Raw genomic sequence first — 13,813 nt, forward strand, 5'->3', positions numbered from 1 at the left:
TAAAAGTTTATGTAGCCATTCAAGCTTAAAACAATGGTTTGTTTTCGAATAGGAACAAAGGTAGGTGTGACACTTTCATACATTTTAAAATCAAAACTAAATCATTCTATGTTTTACTACATTAGTAAAAAAGCAAAGATAAACTGAAAGACAAGGAATAGTTACTTATAAAAAAATATATATCAGATATACAAACACAGTCTTCATGAATAAAACATCAGAAGGCAAGGACTTCAGAAATAAACCACAGAATACAAGCAGGATGGAAGAATTGGAAGTATGTGGAGTACTATGTGACAGGAGAATAGGGGTTAAGTTGAAAGGTAAAGTACACAGGACAGTTGTGAGACCGGCAACGATGTATGGAGCGGAGACGTGGGCAATAAAGAAGACGGAAGAGAAGAAGATGGATGTGGCAGAGATGAGAATGCAGAGATGGATGTGTGGGGTGACAAGAAGAGATAAAATACGGAATGAGGTAATTAGGGGTACCACAGGAGTTAGAGAACTATCAGATAAGATCCAAGAAAGTAGACTGAGGTGGTATGGTCATGTCATGAGAAGAGATGAACAGTATATTTGGAGGAGAGTGATGGAAATGGAAGTACAGGGAACGAGGAGACGGAGACCAAAGCGAAGGTGGATGGACTGTATCAAGGATGACCTTCGATCAAAGGGATTAAACGGTGGTGAAGTGTGGGAGTAGATGGAGAAAGCTGCCCAGAAACATCGACCTGACAGAAGTGGGAAAAGATGCAGACGAAGAAGGAGGAAAGGACTTCACTGATTTTCCTAATGGAAAAACACTACATTGGATGACAGAGTACGTACCGAGCAGCGAGGCGAACAGGTTAGCGGCATCTGTCCTTGTCGGATTGGGGGGGAGGAAATCTTCAAATGTGGCAGGCTGATCACGTTCCCCTTGCCTCAAAACATGCTGCGCTAACTCTGCGTGGGTGAGGTGGTACGATTTTGGAGTCGCGATACTGGCAACGTGCGGTGTTCTCCTCGACCGAGACCGAGAAGAGCGATCGCTGTCTGAACTCACACCTTGAGCGAAGGGAACCTCACTTACGATGAACTCTTCGGTTCCTTGGAGGGCTGCCGTTCCTGTTGGAGTCAATTCCATCCTGGGGATTCCTAGTCCCGCCGGTCTCTCTGGGGTCCGTTCCGCTCTGGGAGGCAACTCCGATGGAACATCTTTGCTGAGGGGGAAAAGGTAGCCGTGAAATTGGGTAAAAAAATAAACAAAATACAGAAATTAAATTATTAGGAATATCCTTATGAATTTCTTAATCATTCATACTGAAAGTCTGTATATAGTTTCAAATAACGGCAAAACAGATGGCTACCTTGAAAGCAACAGGTTAGATAACATACTGTATTCCTTAATTTTCAAATTTATTTTGTCAGGGAGAAAAAAAAAAAAAAAAAATTACTAGTACAGAAAATCCTCAATTTACAAACTTAACAATATTCCAAGAAGCCATTTTCAAGTCTAATTATGTAAAATTTTGGCCCATGGTACGATTCACCTAATTCACATGCCTACGATTTCCAGTTGCAAAAGTCAACAAATAGTCACGCTCTCATATTGCAAATGTCGTCTTGCTTATTGCATTAAATGACATAATACAGTATTTCATTATGAACCCTTGATACAATATCTTATATTTATGATTTCAATTCAATCTGTCTCTATCTCATAATGGTTGCAAGTTGATGACCTCCTGATATTTCAAATTCAACGGCATATGAACAAACGGACAAATACTTTGGACGCATGAAGTTCACTACGTTTCCAAGCCTCCATTTACCTAGACGGAGCATGAATCTCTGCTTCGACGGTCACGTGTTGGAGTCCCCCCATGGGCGAAGGAGGTGGTCCTCTGCGATGGGTGGCCGGAGGAGACTCGAACAGACCAAAGGTCGTCTCGCGAGGAACCGGGGTCTTTTTCGGCGATGCCAGGGTGATGGTCTCGTCTAGTTCCCTTGACCTCTCTGAAGAATCAAGTATACAATATATACATTGATATTAAAATAATCTTTTAACCCTTTTACCCCCAATGGACGTACTGGTACGTCTCACAAAACTCATCCCTTTACCCAAATGGACGTACTGGTACGTCCTTGCAAAAAACTGTTTTGTACATTTTTTTTGCATATTCTTTTTAACTTTATGAGAAACTTCAGGCATTTTCCAAAATAATGAGACCAACCTGACATCTCTATGTCAAAAATTAAGGCTGTTAGAGCAATTTTTAAAAAAATATATTGCAAAACGTGCTTGAAAAAGAAAAACGCCTGGGGGGTTAAGGGTTGGAAAGTTCCAAACAGCATCGGGGGTAAAAGGGTTAATAGGAAATTGTAAACTTGTAAACTACTTTTTATCATATCCCAAGATGAATTAAAGCTAGATCCAGTAACTCATTTTCATATTGAATATTAAGCTTTTATAGATGGGGAAGACCGTCTTTAATACCCCACTTAAGATCCGCAGTTTAATATTATCATTAAAAAGGAAGATATACCAAGGCACTTCCCCCAATTTTGGGGGTAGCCGACATCAACAATTGAAACAAAAACAAAAAAGGGGACCTCTACTCTCTACGTTCCTCCAGCCTAACCAGGGACTCAACAGAGTTCAGATGGTACTGCTAGGGTGCCACAGCCCACCCTCCCTCGTTATCCACCACAGATGAAGCTTCAAAATGCTGAACCTCCTACTGCTGCTACCTTCGCGGTCATTTAAAACATCGGAGGCAGCAGCAGGGCCTACCAGAAAATATAGGATAAAAATAATTTTTCCTTTTATAAAAGAGCTAATAAAATATGAATATAAAAAATATAGGAGAGACATAACTTCTATATAAAAGTCTGTGGTTAATGTATATTTAAATCTTATTTATAAAACCTAAAAGCCTTGGATGATCGCGGAGGTAGCAGCAGTAGGGGATTCAGCGTTATGAAGCTTCATTTGTAGTGGATAATGGGGGAGGGTGGGCTGTGGCACCCCTAGTAGTACCAGCCAAACTCGGTTGAGTCCCTTGTTAGGCTGGGAGGAGCGTAGAGAGGAGAGGTCCCCCCTTTTATTTTGTTTCACTTGTTTGATGTCGGCTACCCACCAAAATTGGAGAAGTGCCTTGGTATATGCATGTATGTATGTTTCTTATTTAAGTTAAAATCTTGAAAACAGAAATCCACAGAGGCAAAGATTTCTGAAAATGGTCGGCAAACAGACGTGAATCAACACAAGTTCAGATGTACCTTAAAGAAGAAGATTATAAATATATCTAACCACTTACTGGGTCCTTTGCGAATTCCTTCTCCTTTCTTTGGTCTCGATCCTACGTCTGAAGGCACCGGGAAATCTACGACTGGCGGGGGCTCAATGGGAGCCCCATTTATCAAAAATGGCTCAGTCCCATCTTGTTGTGGTTCGGCTGCTTGCTCCTCTGTTTAAAAACGGTTTTGTATTACTGCACCAAACTGTATTAATCATGAGAGTAAAGATGTCCATTTTGGATAATGCAATATCATATATCATTCTTAAAATCTATATACTGTAGAAAAGAACCTTACTTCATCCGCAGACCTCGTGCGTTAAACCAAATGCACAGCCATTGAACTCTTGAACAAGAATGTGTAAACATAGGTTAAACAATGGCCTGGACAACAACTCGGTGAGAGACACGACACAGCTAAGGAACACGTGAGGACAACGTACAATCTGTAACTCTGGACGAGGACAAACACAGGAAATCTAAAACAAAACGAAACATACAGAAGAAATATTACCCAGTGAAACTTCGACACAGTTGTGCAATTGTAAAAGAAATCTCAGACAAAACTTCTACGATCTAAGGATTTCAACAACTATTTTTTAAGTTTCTTAATATTCCTAAATAAAAACAGAACTCTCAAACTAGAAAATGAGTCACAATTTCTAATTATTATTATTATTAATAGTCTCAACGTAGAGAGGAGAGGTCCCCTTTTTTGTTTCATATGTTTGATGTCGGCTACCCCCTAAAACTGGGGGAAGTGCCTTGGTATATGTATGTATGTATTAATAATAGTCAAGCTACAACCATAGTTGGAAAAGCAAGATGCTCTAACCCCAAGGGCTCCAACAGGAAAAAATAGCCCAGTGAGGAAAGGAAATAAGGAAATAAATAAATGATATTGGAAGCAATGAAAATTAATATAAAATATTTTAACATTAAAACAGATATTTGATTTATAAACTATAAATACACTTATGTAAGGCTGTTCAACATAAAAACATTCGCTGCGAGTTTGAACTTTTGAAATTCTACTGATTCAACTACCCGATTAGGAAGATCATTCCACAACTTGGTCACAGCTGGAATAAAACTTCTAGACTACTGTGTAGTATTGAGCCTCATGATGGAGAAGGCCTGGCTATTAGAATTAACTGCCTGCCTAGTATTACGAACAGGATAGAATTGTCCGGGAAGATCTGAATGTAAAGGATGATCAGAATTATGACAAACCTTATGCAACATGCATAATGAACTAATTGAACGACGGTACCAGAGATTGATATTTAGAACAGGAATAAGAAGTTTAATAGACCGTAATTTCCTGTCCAACAAATTAAAATGAGAATCAGCAGATGAAGACCACACATGAGAGCAATACTCGAAACAAGGTAGAATGAAAGAATTAAAACACTTCTTCAGAATAGATTGATCACCAAAAAATCTTGAAAGACTTTCTCAATAAGCCAATTTTTTGTGCAATTGAAGAAGACACAGACCTAATGTGTTTCTCAAAAGTAAATTTTCTGTTGAGAATCCCACCTAAAAATTTTAAAAGTCATACAAATTTGAAGAAACATCGATGCTGAGATCCTTGACCTACTTACAACCATACTTTTGAGTTTTGTTAGGATTCAACTTCATACCCCATAATTTGCACAATGCACTAATTTTAGCTAGATCTCTATTACGGGATTCAGCAACCCCAGATCTACATTCAGGAGATGGAATTGATGCAAAATGAGTAGCATCATCTGCATATGCAACAAGCTTGTTTTCTAGACCAAACCACATGTCATGTGTACATAGTATGAAAAGTAATGGACCAAGAACACTACCCTAAGTATCATCACTAATTAACAAGCGTAATGGGATAAGGCAATTTTCCTTAAGAGGAGAATTATACAACCATATTGAGTACTATATTCAGCATTCAATGATAGCTTTAAGAGTGTAACTAACATATATTAATACCAGGATAGCAATCTGCTGTGGACAAAAACAGAAGTGGTTAACTGTCTTGGGTAAGATCAATGCAGTGTGATGGGTTATGGCAATGCACGGTTTGCGAAAACTGAGTGGCAGCGCTTGCTTATAAGCCCGGAAATCCCGTGGTAGTGAGATTGGAAAGATGCGAGAACACTGGGCGAGTACCCAGTGTTCATTGACACTCATCATTCGGTAGTTTAACCAGACCACAGTTCAAAATGTATGTTTAACATAGAGAGCTGCAGTAATCATAAATTCATAACACTGGGCATAAACATTTCAACGCTACGGATATTCAGGGGTAAACAAGAGTAACCACGCATATAAATCATTGTCCATATACTGCTTACCTTCCAACTAATTCAGTTTTGCAGGCACAGCGATAAGACAGTTTTCAATGGAATTTTACTTCTAAGTGGGATTTCTGGGGGGCCTGTGACGGCCGGTGAAAGGTCCTTCCTTATACCTTTCCTAATATAAATCTTCCAAATATACTAGAGAAAGATAAAAGCATGGAATGCAGAGGTTACAACCCTCGCGCGAACACCTTGTAGGTGTCGTGTATTAAACAAAGGCGTGTGTAAACCACTATTCACAGGTTGTCTTCCATTTAGATAATCCCTTCATCAATGGGGAGGGCCGTGACAGGCCCTAGATAACATGGTTGAACTCCCCAACGACACCTACCACGCGCGCCCTCTAGGACATCCTTCTTTAATTGGACTTCAAGCAAGCATAGTTTTTTTTGGGCACAGTGTTTTTTCGAAGAATTTCTCGTTATTTCAACATGACTGACGTTGTTACTTCACCCTTACCAATGTTAAGTACCATAGTTTGTTTTGGCAGTTTTTGACAGTACCGGGCATTTGTTCTATTTCCATTATGGTGGTTTTTAGTTTTGGAAGCGATTGTCCTGCCGAGATATCGGCAGCCATTTTGGGTATGTTCGCTTCGGTAAATTTTCTAGTTAATTTTGCCCATCTGTCGGATAGGTTATATCACTTACGTTTTATGGCCTTTTATGTTATCATTAATTATTATTAATTTTTACTATGGTATTTATTTGCTTGCAAGTCCAATTTAGACCTACGAAGAATAGCGATTTAAGATAGCGTTTTAAAGCATAGTAACGGTTTAAAGCTTAGCGTTTTAAAGCATAGTAACGATTTAAAGCTTAGCGATTTAGTCTGTTAATTTGTACCCTCCTGGAGGGTTCGTTTTAGACTATATCCTTGTTTTTTGGTTACGTTGTCGTTATTCTTCGTTATTACTATTACTAAGAAAAGCAATCAATTTTATTAAATTTCTTATTTATTGTTTGATGTTAATTTTTAATATGTAACCTTGAGAGCGAAAGCATAGAGTGCTCGTTTCCTGTTCTACAGGTATGAGTTATCCTTTCTCTCGTTTTCTTTGAGTAAGAGAGGTGAATTTCCCGTTCTCCGTTTTTATACGATCACGGGTTATTCAGGCCTCTTCTCAGTATCAGAATTGATGATAGTACGTTTAATATTATAAACGGTTTATTGATGTGGTTACTGTTAATATAGCTAACACTATTATTAGGTACGTTAGTGTATGAGTCATTAATTGGGGTCGTTTTATACCGACACCCTTAGCTCCGCCTTGAGTTATGCTTGGCTCCGACTTGAGTTATGCTCCGCTATAATGGATACTCATTGGGTGAGAACTAGTTATCGTTCCGGAGCAGATTTTGGAGTGCAACGGTGAAATCCGGCACTCGGACTCCGGCTGAAGCCTTTTACACACGAACCTTTGTCATGTTTGATCACAATTACACAGTTAAGGCCCCCGTTTTCATCGTATCTCCGGCTTCACTGGAGATAACTCATTCATTGAGGATAATGTTATCGTACCGGAGACGGTCACGATTTCACGATGACGGGCCTTTTCTACCGGACCTCCGGTAAAAACAGAGATCAAGCAGGAGTCCAGAACCGGAGTTAACAGTGTGATATCGATGAAGTTTAGAGATTCATGCTATGTGGTTACTGGTTTTCTATTATAATTTCTTATTTTATTAAGGTGTTAGCTACTACCATACTCACACATTAATTAAGATTTAAGTGTTTCTGATTCATGTCAATGACAAGAATCTCAAGGAACATCCAGACTTATGTCTTCTTTCTTTTTACAGAAAGTCCGCTGCACTGCCAGGGGCTGCTCCGCTGCCTTTACTGATTCCATGGGCCATGATCTATGCCGGGCCCATGCCCATTGCGCCATATCCTTCTCTCGGGAACCGGGACAAGCCCCCTATACGATATGGTTTCCGGAGGCATGCATGCTCTGCTATGGGCTGTCAGCCCTACTCCTGAGCGAGGAGGTAAGTTGGTTCTAGTGGCCCTGTTAATATTCTTTGCGAAGAATTAATTGCTCTTTGTATATTGACTTCAGTTTTGACTTCATCATTAATTCCCTCTCCTCTTTCAGGCTGATGATGAATCTCTCAGGGAGGCGAGAGCTACTCTCCGGACTTGGGTGTCAGGGTTTGGGAGGAATGCGCCTGCTGGCGCACCCTATCTTCTTGATGGAGACATGGCTTCTCGCCTATTCCCAGGCTCTACTACTGCAGCAGTTCCACCGGAGACAGCAGCCCCGTTAATTGAAGTGATTAGAGAAACCATTCTAACTGAGGAAGAGGTTTTAGTGACGGAGGCCGAGCCCTACCTAGGTCTGGACGAGGAACCCATGGATGAGCAGGTAGGTGGTGTTGAGTTGGTGGACCCCCTTTCACCCCACACTCCTTCCTCTTCTACTTCCTTTCACGGCTTTGATAAACCTACGGCTTCTACTCTAGGTTCCTCCATTCCTGTACGACCCAAGGTGAAGCCACTACGTACCTTTAAGCCTTCAGCTTTGCCATTATCAGTGTCACCGGTTCCGGGACCCTCAAAGGATCCTGATGTTCATATTGCTATACCTAAAACCGTGACTCCTAAGAAGTCAAAGTCTACTAAGTCCAGGGCTTCGTTAGAGGATCAAGCTCGGGAGCCCCCTTTATCCGCCGCCATGGTCAGGGATATTGTGAAAGAGCAGATACAACAATATCTTCAACAGTCTAGGGCAGACCGAGGAGCTATGACGGAGCTCAAAGATATGGTGGCAAGTCTCATCCGTTCCGGAACTCAGATGCCCCCTCCTTCAGCCCCGGACGCATCGAAGTTACCTCCCTTCGAGAAAAACAACCCTTGGAGGTTTGCCTTACATGCTCCATATATTGATGGTGCCATAACTCTAGAGGGCATAGGCACCCGTCCTCTAGAGGACTTAGAATTTTACCCTCCGGGACTAGAATTCCCATTCAACGGCTTCGTGCGTTTGAAAGAACATGCCTTGGTTAGGTTAGACAAGGTACCGAAGGAAACGGTAATATTCCCTAAAGAGCAGGCCCAATCTTTCTGGGCCAGGACGTTGTCAGACTGGGGTTGCACTAATTCCAAGCTCACCCCACACAAAGGAGCCTACACCATATTTACAGCTTCTCCAGGTATTACCTTGCCTATTACAGATAAAGTGGCAGCTCTTACTTTTCAGGCTATCAAAGAAGGTTCTGCCATGCCAGCTCTTAAAGAGACCGATCCCACCTCCATGCTCATTCCGAGTACCGTTACTATCTGGGATGATGCCCCCGCTACTTTCACAGTAGGGAAGTTAGACCCAGACTGTGCCTCTAATCTGTTCTCCGAGAAGCTTCCTAAATTACCAGATATTCTTCTCAAGACTGAGTTTGAGGCACGGAATAGGTTGGCTAGGTCTCTCCACTCCATTACCTCCGTGGAGTCCCTAACCTCACTTTACCCGACCGAGACCATGTTCCGGATATTCACAAAGAACCTGTCTCTGTCCTTCCAAATCGACTTACACGAGTTTTGTTCGGCTCGGGTTAGTTGCAGGAAGCACGTTCTTTCTGAGGCCACGATCAGGCATGAACCGAATAGGCTGATAGCTTCCCCCTGCTGGGGTAAGAACCTTTTTCCTCAGGAGGAGGTGAACAAGGTACTACAAGACGCTGCGAGAGCAAATCAAAATTTGCAAGTGAGGTGGGGCCTCACTGCCAAAAAGAGGGTTGAAGGGCAAAAACAAAACTTCTTCAGGAAGAAACAGAGGTTGGCCCCTTACAAGACGAGCCGAGGTCACTACCAACAATCGTCGATTGCCCACTCGTCTTCACAGTCTCCCACTGCTTCGTCTCCTCTACAGCCGAAACACCCTCAACAGGTGGTCTACCTCACTGCTCCCCCAGGTACCCAACCCAACCCCGTTTGGATGCCCTCACCCGCATACATCCCTAGCTACGGACCCTCAGGTCCCTTTCGTGGACACCAGAGAGGTAGCTACAGGGCTAGAGGACAGTTCCGTCAACGAGGCGGACCTAGGACAAGGGGTTCTCGAGGAGGGAAAGAACCTAGATTCACTCCCTTGCAATGATATAGTTCCGGTAGGGGGGAGACTTTACCACTTTCGAGACCGTTGGACCTTCAGTCCGTGGGCTCACAGCATAGTCTCCAAAGGCTTGGGGTGGAAATGGTCACAAGGTTCCCCTCCTCCACCAGTGACCTTCTTCCAGAGACCCACATCCATTCTGAGAGAGTACACCACCGAGTTACTACAGAAAAAAGCAATCAAACGGGTTCGATCGCTGAAGTTCCAAGGCCGCCTGTTCACAGTTCCGAAGAAAGGCTCGTCGGCATTGAGAGTGGTCCTGGACTTGTCAAAGCTAAATTCTTACATCCTCTGCGACAAGTTCCGGATGTTGACCATCTCTCAGGTACGTACCCTGCTTCCCCGTGGGGCCGTCACCACCTCTATCGATCTTACCGACGCCTATTATCACGTACCAATAGCTCGAAACTTCTCTCCTTACCTAGGTTTCCGTCTAGGCAGGAAAGCCTTTGCATTCAAAGTCATGCCCTTCGGCCTCAACATTGCACCCAGGATATTCACGAAACTGGGAGAGACGGTGCTAGAACAACTCAGGAACCAAGGGATTCAGATCGTTGCTTATCTGGACGATTGGCTTATTTGGGCTCGGTCAGCCCTGGAGTGCAACAGAGCTACGAAGAAAGTACTTCGTTTTCTCGCCAACCTGGGATTTCGGGTCAATCTCCAAAAATCCCGCCTACTTCCATCAGACCGCTTCGAATGGTTAGGCATACAGTGGGACCTTGCACGGCACAAGCTGGTTCTACCTCCCAAAAAGGTAAGAGAAATAGCTTCCAAGGTCAAGAATTTTCTAAAACACAGGCAGGTGTCCAGAAGAGCCTTAGAAAGAATCCTCGGCCTTCTGCAATTCGCCTCAGTAACAGATCGCCTATTGAAAGCCAAACTCAAAGACATCAATCGAGTTTGGAGAAAGAGAGCCACAGTACCTTTAAGAGACAAGGTCTCGAAAATCCCCTCTGTCTTGAAAATGAGATTACAGCCATGGTCCGAATCGAAGAACCTTTCCAAATCGGTTCCTCTTCAATTCCCACCCCCACAAGTGACAATTCATACAGACGCGTCTCTGAGTGGATGGGGGGGTTACTACGAACGTCAGATGTTTCAGGGCTCTTGGTCACCCGCCATGAAACACTTCCACATCAATGTTCTCGAAGCCATGGCAGTGTTCTTGACCCTGAAGAGGCTCTCTCCTCCGAGGTCGACCCACATCAGAGTAGTGTCAGACAGCACAGCCGTAGTACACTGCATCAACAGAGGAGGATCCAAGTCGCCCAACCTGAATCAGATCCTGGTCACTATCTTCACCTTGGCAGCAGAAAAGAACTGGTTCCTGTCAGCAACCCACCTAGCGGGAGTCCAGAATGTGATAGCGGACTCACTATCCAGGATGAAACCACTGGAATCAGAATGGTCTCTGGACATAATTTCATTCCAGTGGATACTCAGGCTGGTTCCGGGCCTTCAGGTAGATCTATTCGCAACTCAGATGAATCACAAACTTCCTTGTTATGTGACACCAAACATGGACCCTCAGGCTTATGCCATAGACGCATTAACCCTGGATTGGAACCATTGGAGGAAGATTTACCTATTTCCACCAGTGAATCTTCTAATGAAAGTATTGCACAAACTACGCTCCTTCCGGGGGACAGTGGCCTTAGTAGCACCTCACTGGCCAAAGAGCAGTTGGTTTCCTCTCCTCCTCGAGCTGAAACTCCGACCCTTCCGGATTCCATTCCCCAAACTAACCCAAGTAATTCAAACACAGACTGTGTCAGATTCCTCAAGGATAGCCAAAACCCTAACTTTGTGGACTTCATGAAGTTTGCAGCGCATAAAGACGCAAACATTGACCCAGAAAACGTTCTCTTCATCGAAGCGGACAAAAGGGACTCGACAATTCGTCAATATGATTCGGCTGTTAAGAAATTAGCAGGTTTCTTAAAGAATTCAGACCACACTCGTATGACTCCGAATTTAGCCATCTCGTTCTTTAGGTTCTTATTTGACAAGGGCTTGGCAGCTAGCACTATAACTACCATCAAGTCAGCTCTGAAGAAGATATTCCTGGTTGGGTTTAACATTAATCTAGCTGATTCCTATTTCTCATCTATTCCAAAAGCATGTGCTAGGCTTCGGCCGTTGGATCGGCCACAAAAAGTCTCTTGGTCTCTGAACAATGTCCTCAAACTCGCGTCGGACACTGACAACGAGTCCTGCTCTTATATCACTCTGCTTAGGAAGACGTTATTTCTATCAGCTATGGCCTCAGGTGCTAGAATCTCAGAACTAGCAGCGCTCTCACGTAACCCGGAAAACATAGATTTCCTCCCTACAGGCGAAGTACTGCTTACCCCAGACAGAGCTTTCCTAGCAAAAAATGAGGACCCGCAAAATAGGTGGTCCCCTTGGAAGATCATCTCTCTTCCCCAGGATCCTTCGCTGTGTCCAGTCACTACTCTCAGGACCTTTTTAGCTAGATCTGCCACCCGCTCGTCTGGCCCCTTATTTATCAGGGAACAAGGTGGTACTTTGACCATTCAAGGTATCAGACAACAAATCCTCTACTTCATTAAACATGCTAACCCGGAATCATTTCCCCATGCTCATGATATACGGTCAATAGCTACCTCTATCAATTACTTCCAGAATATGGACTTTGATGACCTTAAAAAATACACGGGTTGGAAGTCTCCTATGGTTTTCAAACGCCACTATCTAAAGAACTTACAGGCCCTTAAATACCCTACGGTTGCAGCGGGGAGTCTTATCTCCCCCCATTAATCTCTGATTATTTCTTTATTCCATCTCTTCTCTCCTCCCTCCTGACCACCTCTCACACCACGTCGCCACTCTCCTGGGTGGTTCGTTAGCCCTAAGTTATTTTGCCATGTTTAATTGTTATGATTTAACTGTTATTGTAATTATCATTCCTTTAAAGTTTAGATATGCTTAGACATGTAAGGTTGATTCCTTTCACGACGGGACACTCAGGTGATCCCTGGTCCTCATATTATTTTAGCATTACATCCCCTATGCCTATGGCTAGTTTATGATTTATGTTTACTTACAGTATTATATTATTGCCTTACATGGTGTTTGTTTTCTCCTTATTATGTTATTAATTTATTGGGCTTGGAAGGCATTCTCTGGTACATTCTCACCGGCCGTCACAGGCCCCCCAGAAAAGGGATTTTGACGAAGGAAAAATCTATTTCTGGGAAGAGGCCTGTGACGCCCGGTGAAACCCTTCCCGGTTATTTGATACGGACCCCACCCCTCTTTTTCCTTGCCAAGCCATATGTTCTTGCAGAAGGATGTCCTAGAGGGCGCGCGTGGTAGGTGTCGTTGGGGAGTTCAACCATGTTATCTAGGGCCTGTCACGGCCCTCCCCATTGATGAAGGGATTATCTAAATGGAAGACAACCTGTGAATAGTGGTTTACACACGCCTTTGTTTAATACACGACACCTACAAGGTGTTCGCGCGAGGGTTGTAACCTCTGCATTCCATGCTTTTATCTTTCTCTAGTATATTTGGAAGATTTATATTAGGAAAGGTATAAGGAAGGACCTTTCACCGGGCGTCACAGGCCTCTTCCCAGAAATAGATTTTTCCTTCGTCAAAATCCCTTTATTATTCAATGAACAAATCAGTTAACTATCTTTCTAGTGAGAAAGGTGTAATCTGCTGGAGGCCACTAATGGAGAAAGCTAAAAGGAACTCAACTCTTAGAGCAGCCAAAACACTGCAAACAATGGCATACCATTTTTCAATTCTATTTCAGCATCCTGTACAAATTTAGTTTTTCTCACTATACAGAAGTTTATCTTAGTTCTACTTCTGTTCTCACTATTAGCTCCAAAAGAACATCCCGAGACAACTTGTGGCTTTATTATCTCTATAGCCTTCCCAAACATATACAAAATCAATGACATACTTAGCTGCTTTCTCTATTGGGGTTCTTTCATTCTGCTTTCCCAATTAGGGTTTAAAGCTGGGCTAAGTCAACAAAATAAATGACATACTTGGCTGCTTTCTCTATTGGGGGCCACTGGGGTTTCTTGCATTCT

At 43.0% G+C, this 13,813-nt stretch overlaps 1 protein-coding gene across 1 annotated transcript in view; it reads right to left on the reverse strand.

Annotated features, from left to right (window-relative positions):
• Positions 1-1,813: 1,813 nt before the first annotated feature.
• LOC137636411 (meiotic recombination protein REC8 homolog) overlaps positions 1,814-13,813 on the reverse strand; it is a 46,365-nt gene continuing 34,365 nt past the window's right edge. Inside the window, exons 15-16 of the mRNA XM_068368831.1 lie at positions 3,306-3,455; positions 1,814-2,001 (exon numbers count right to left, since the gene is read on the reverse strand). Coding sequence (XP_068224932.1) covers positions 1,814-2,001; positions 3,306-3,455 — 338 coding nt within the window. The remainder of the gene's footprint in view (positions 2,002-3,305; positions 3,456-13,813) is intronic.

Source organism: Palaemon carinicauda, unplaced genomic scaffold, assembly GCF_036898095.1.
Source record: "Palaemon carinicauda isolate YSFRI2023 unplaced genomic scaffold, ASM3689809v2 scaffold291, whole genome shotgun sequence".
NCBI lineage: Eukaryota > Metazoa > Arthropoda > Malacostraca > Decapoda > Palaemonidae > Palaemon > Palaemon carinicauda.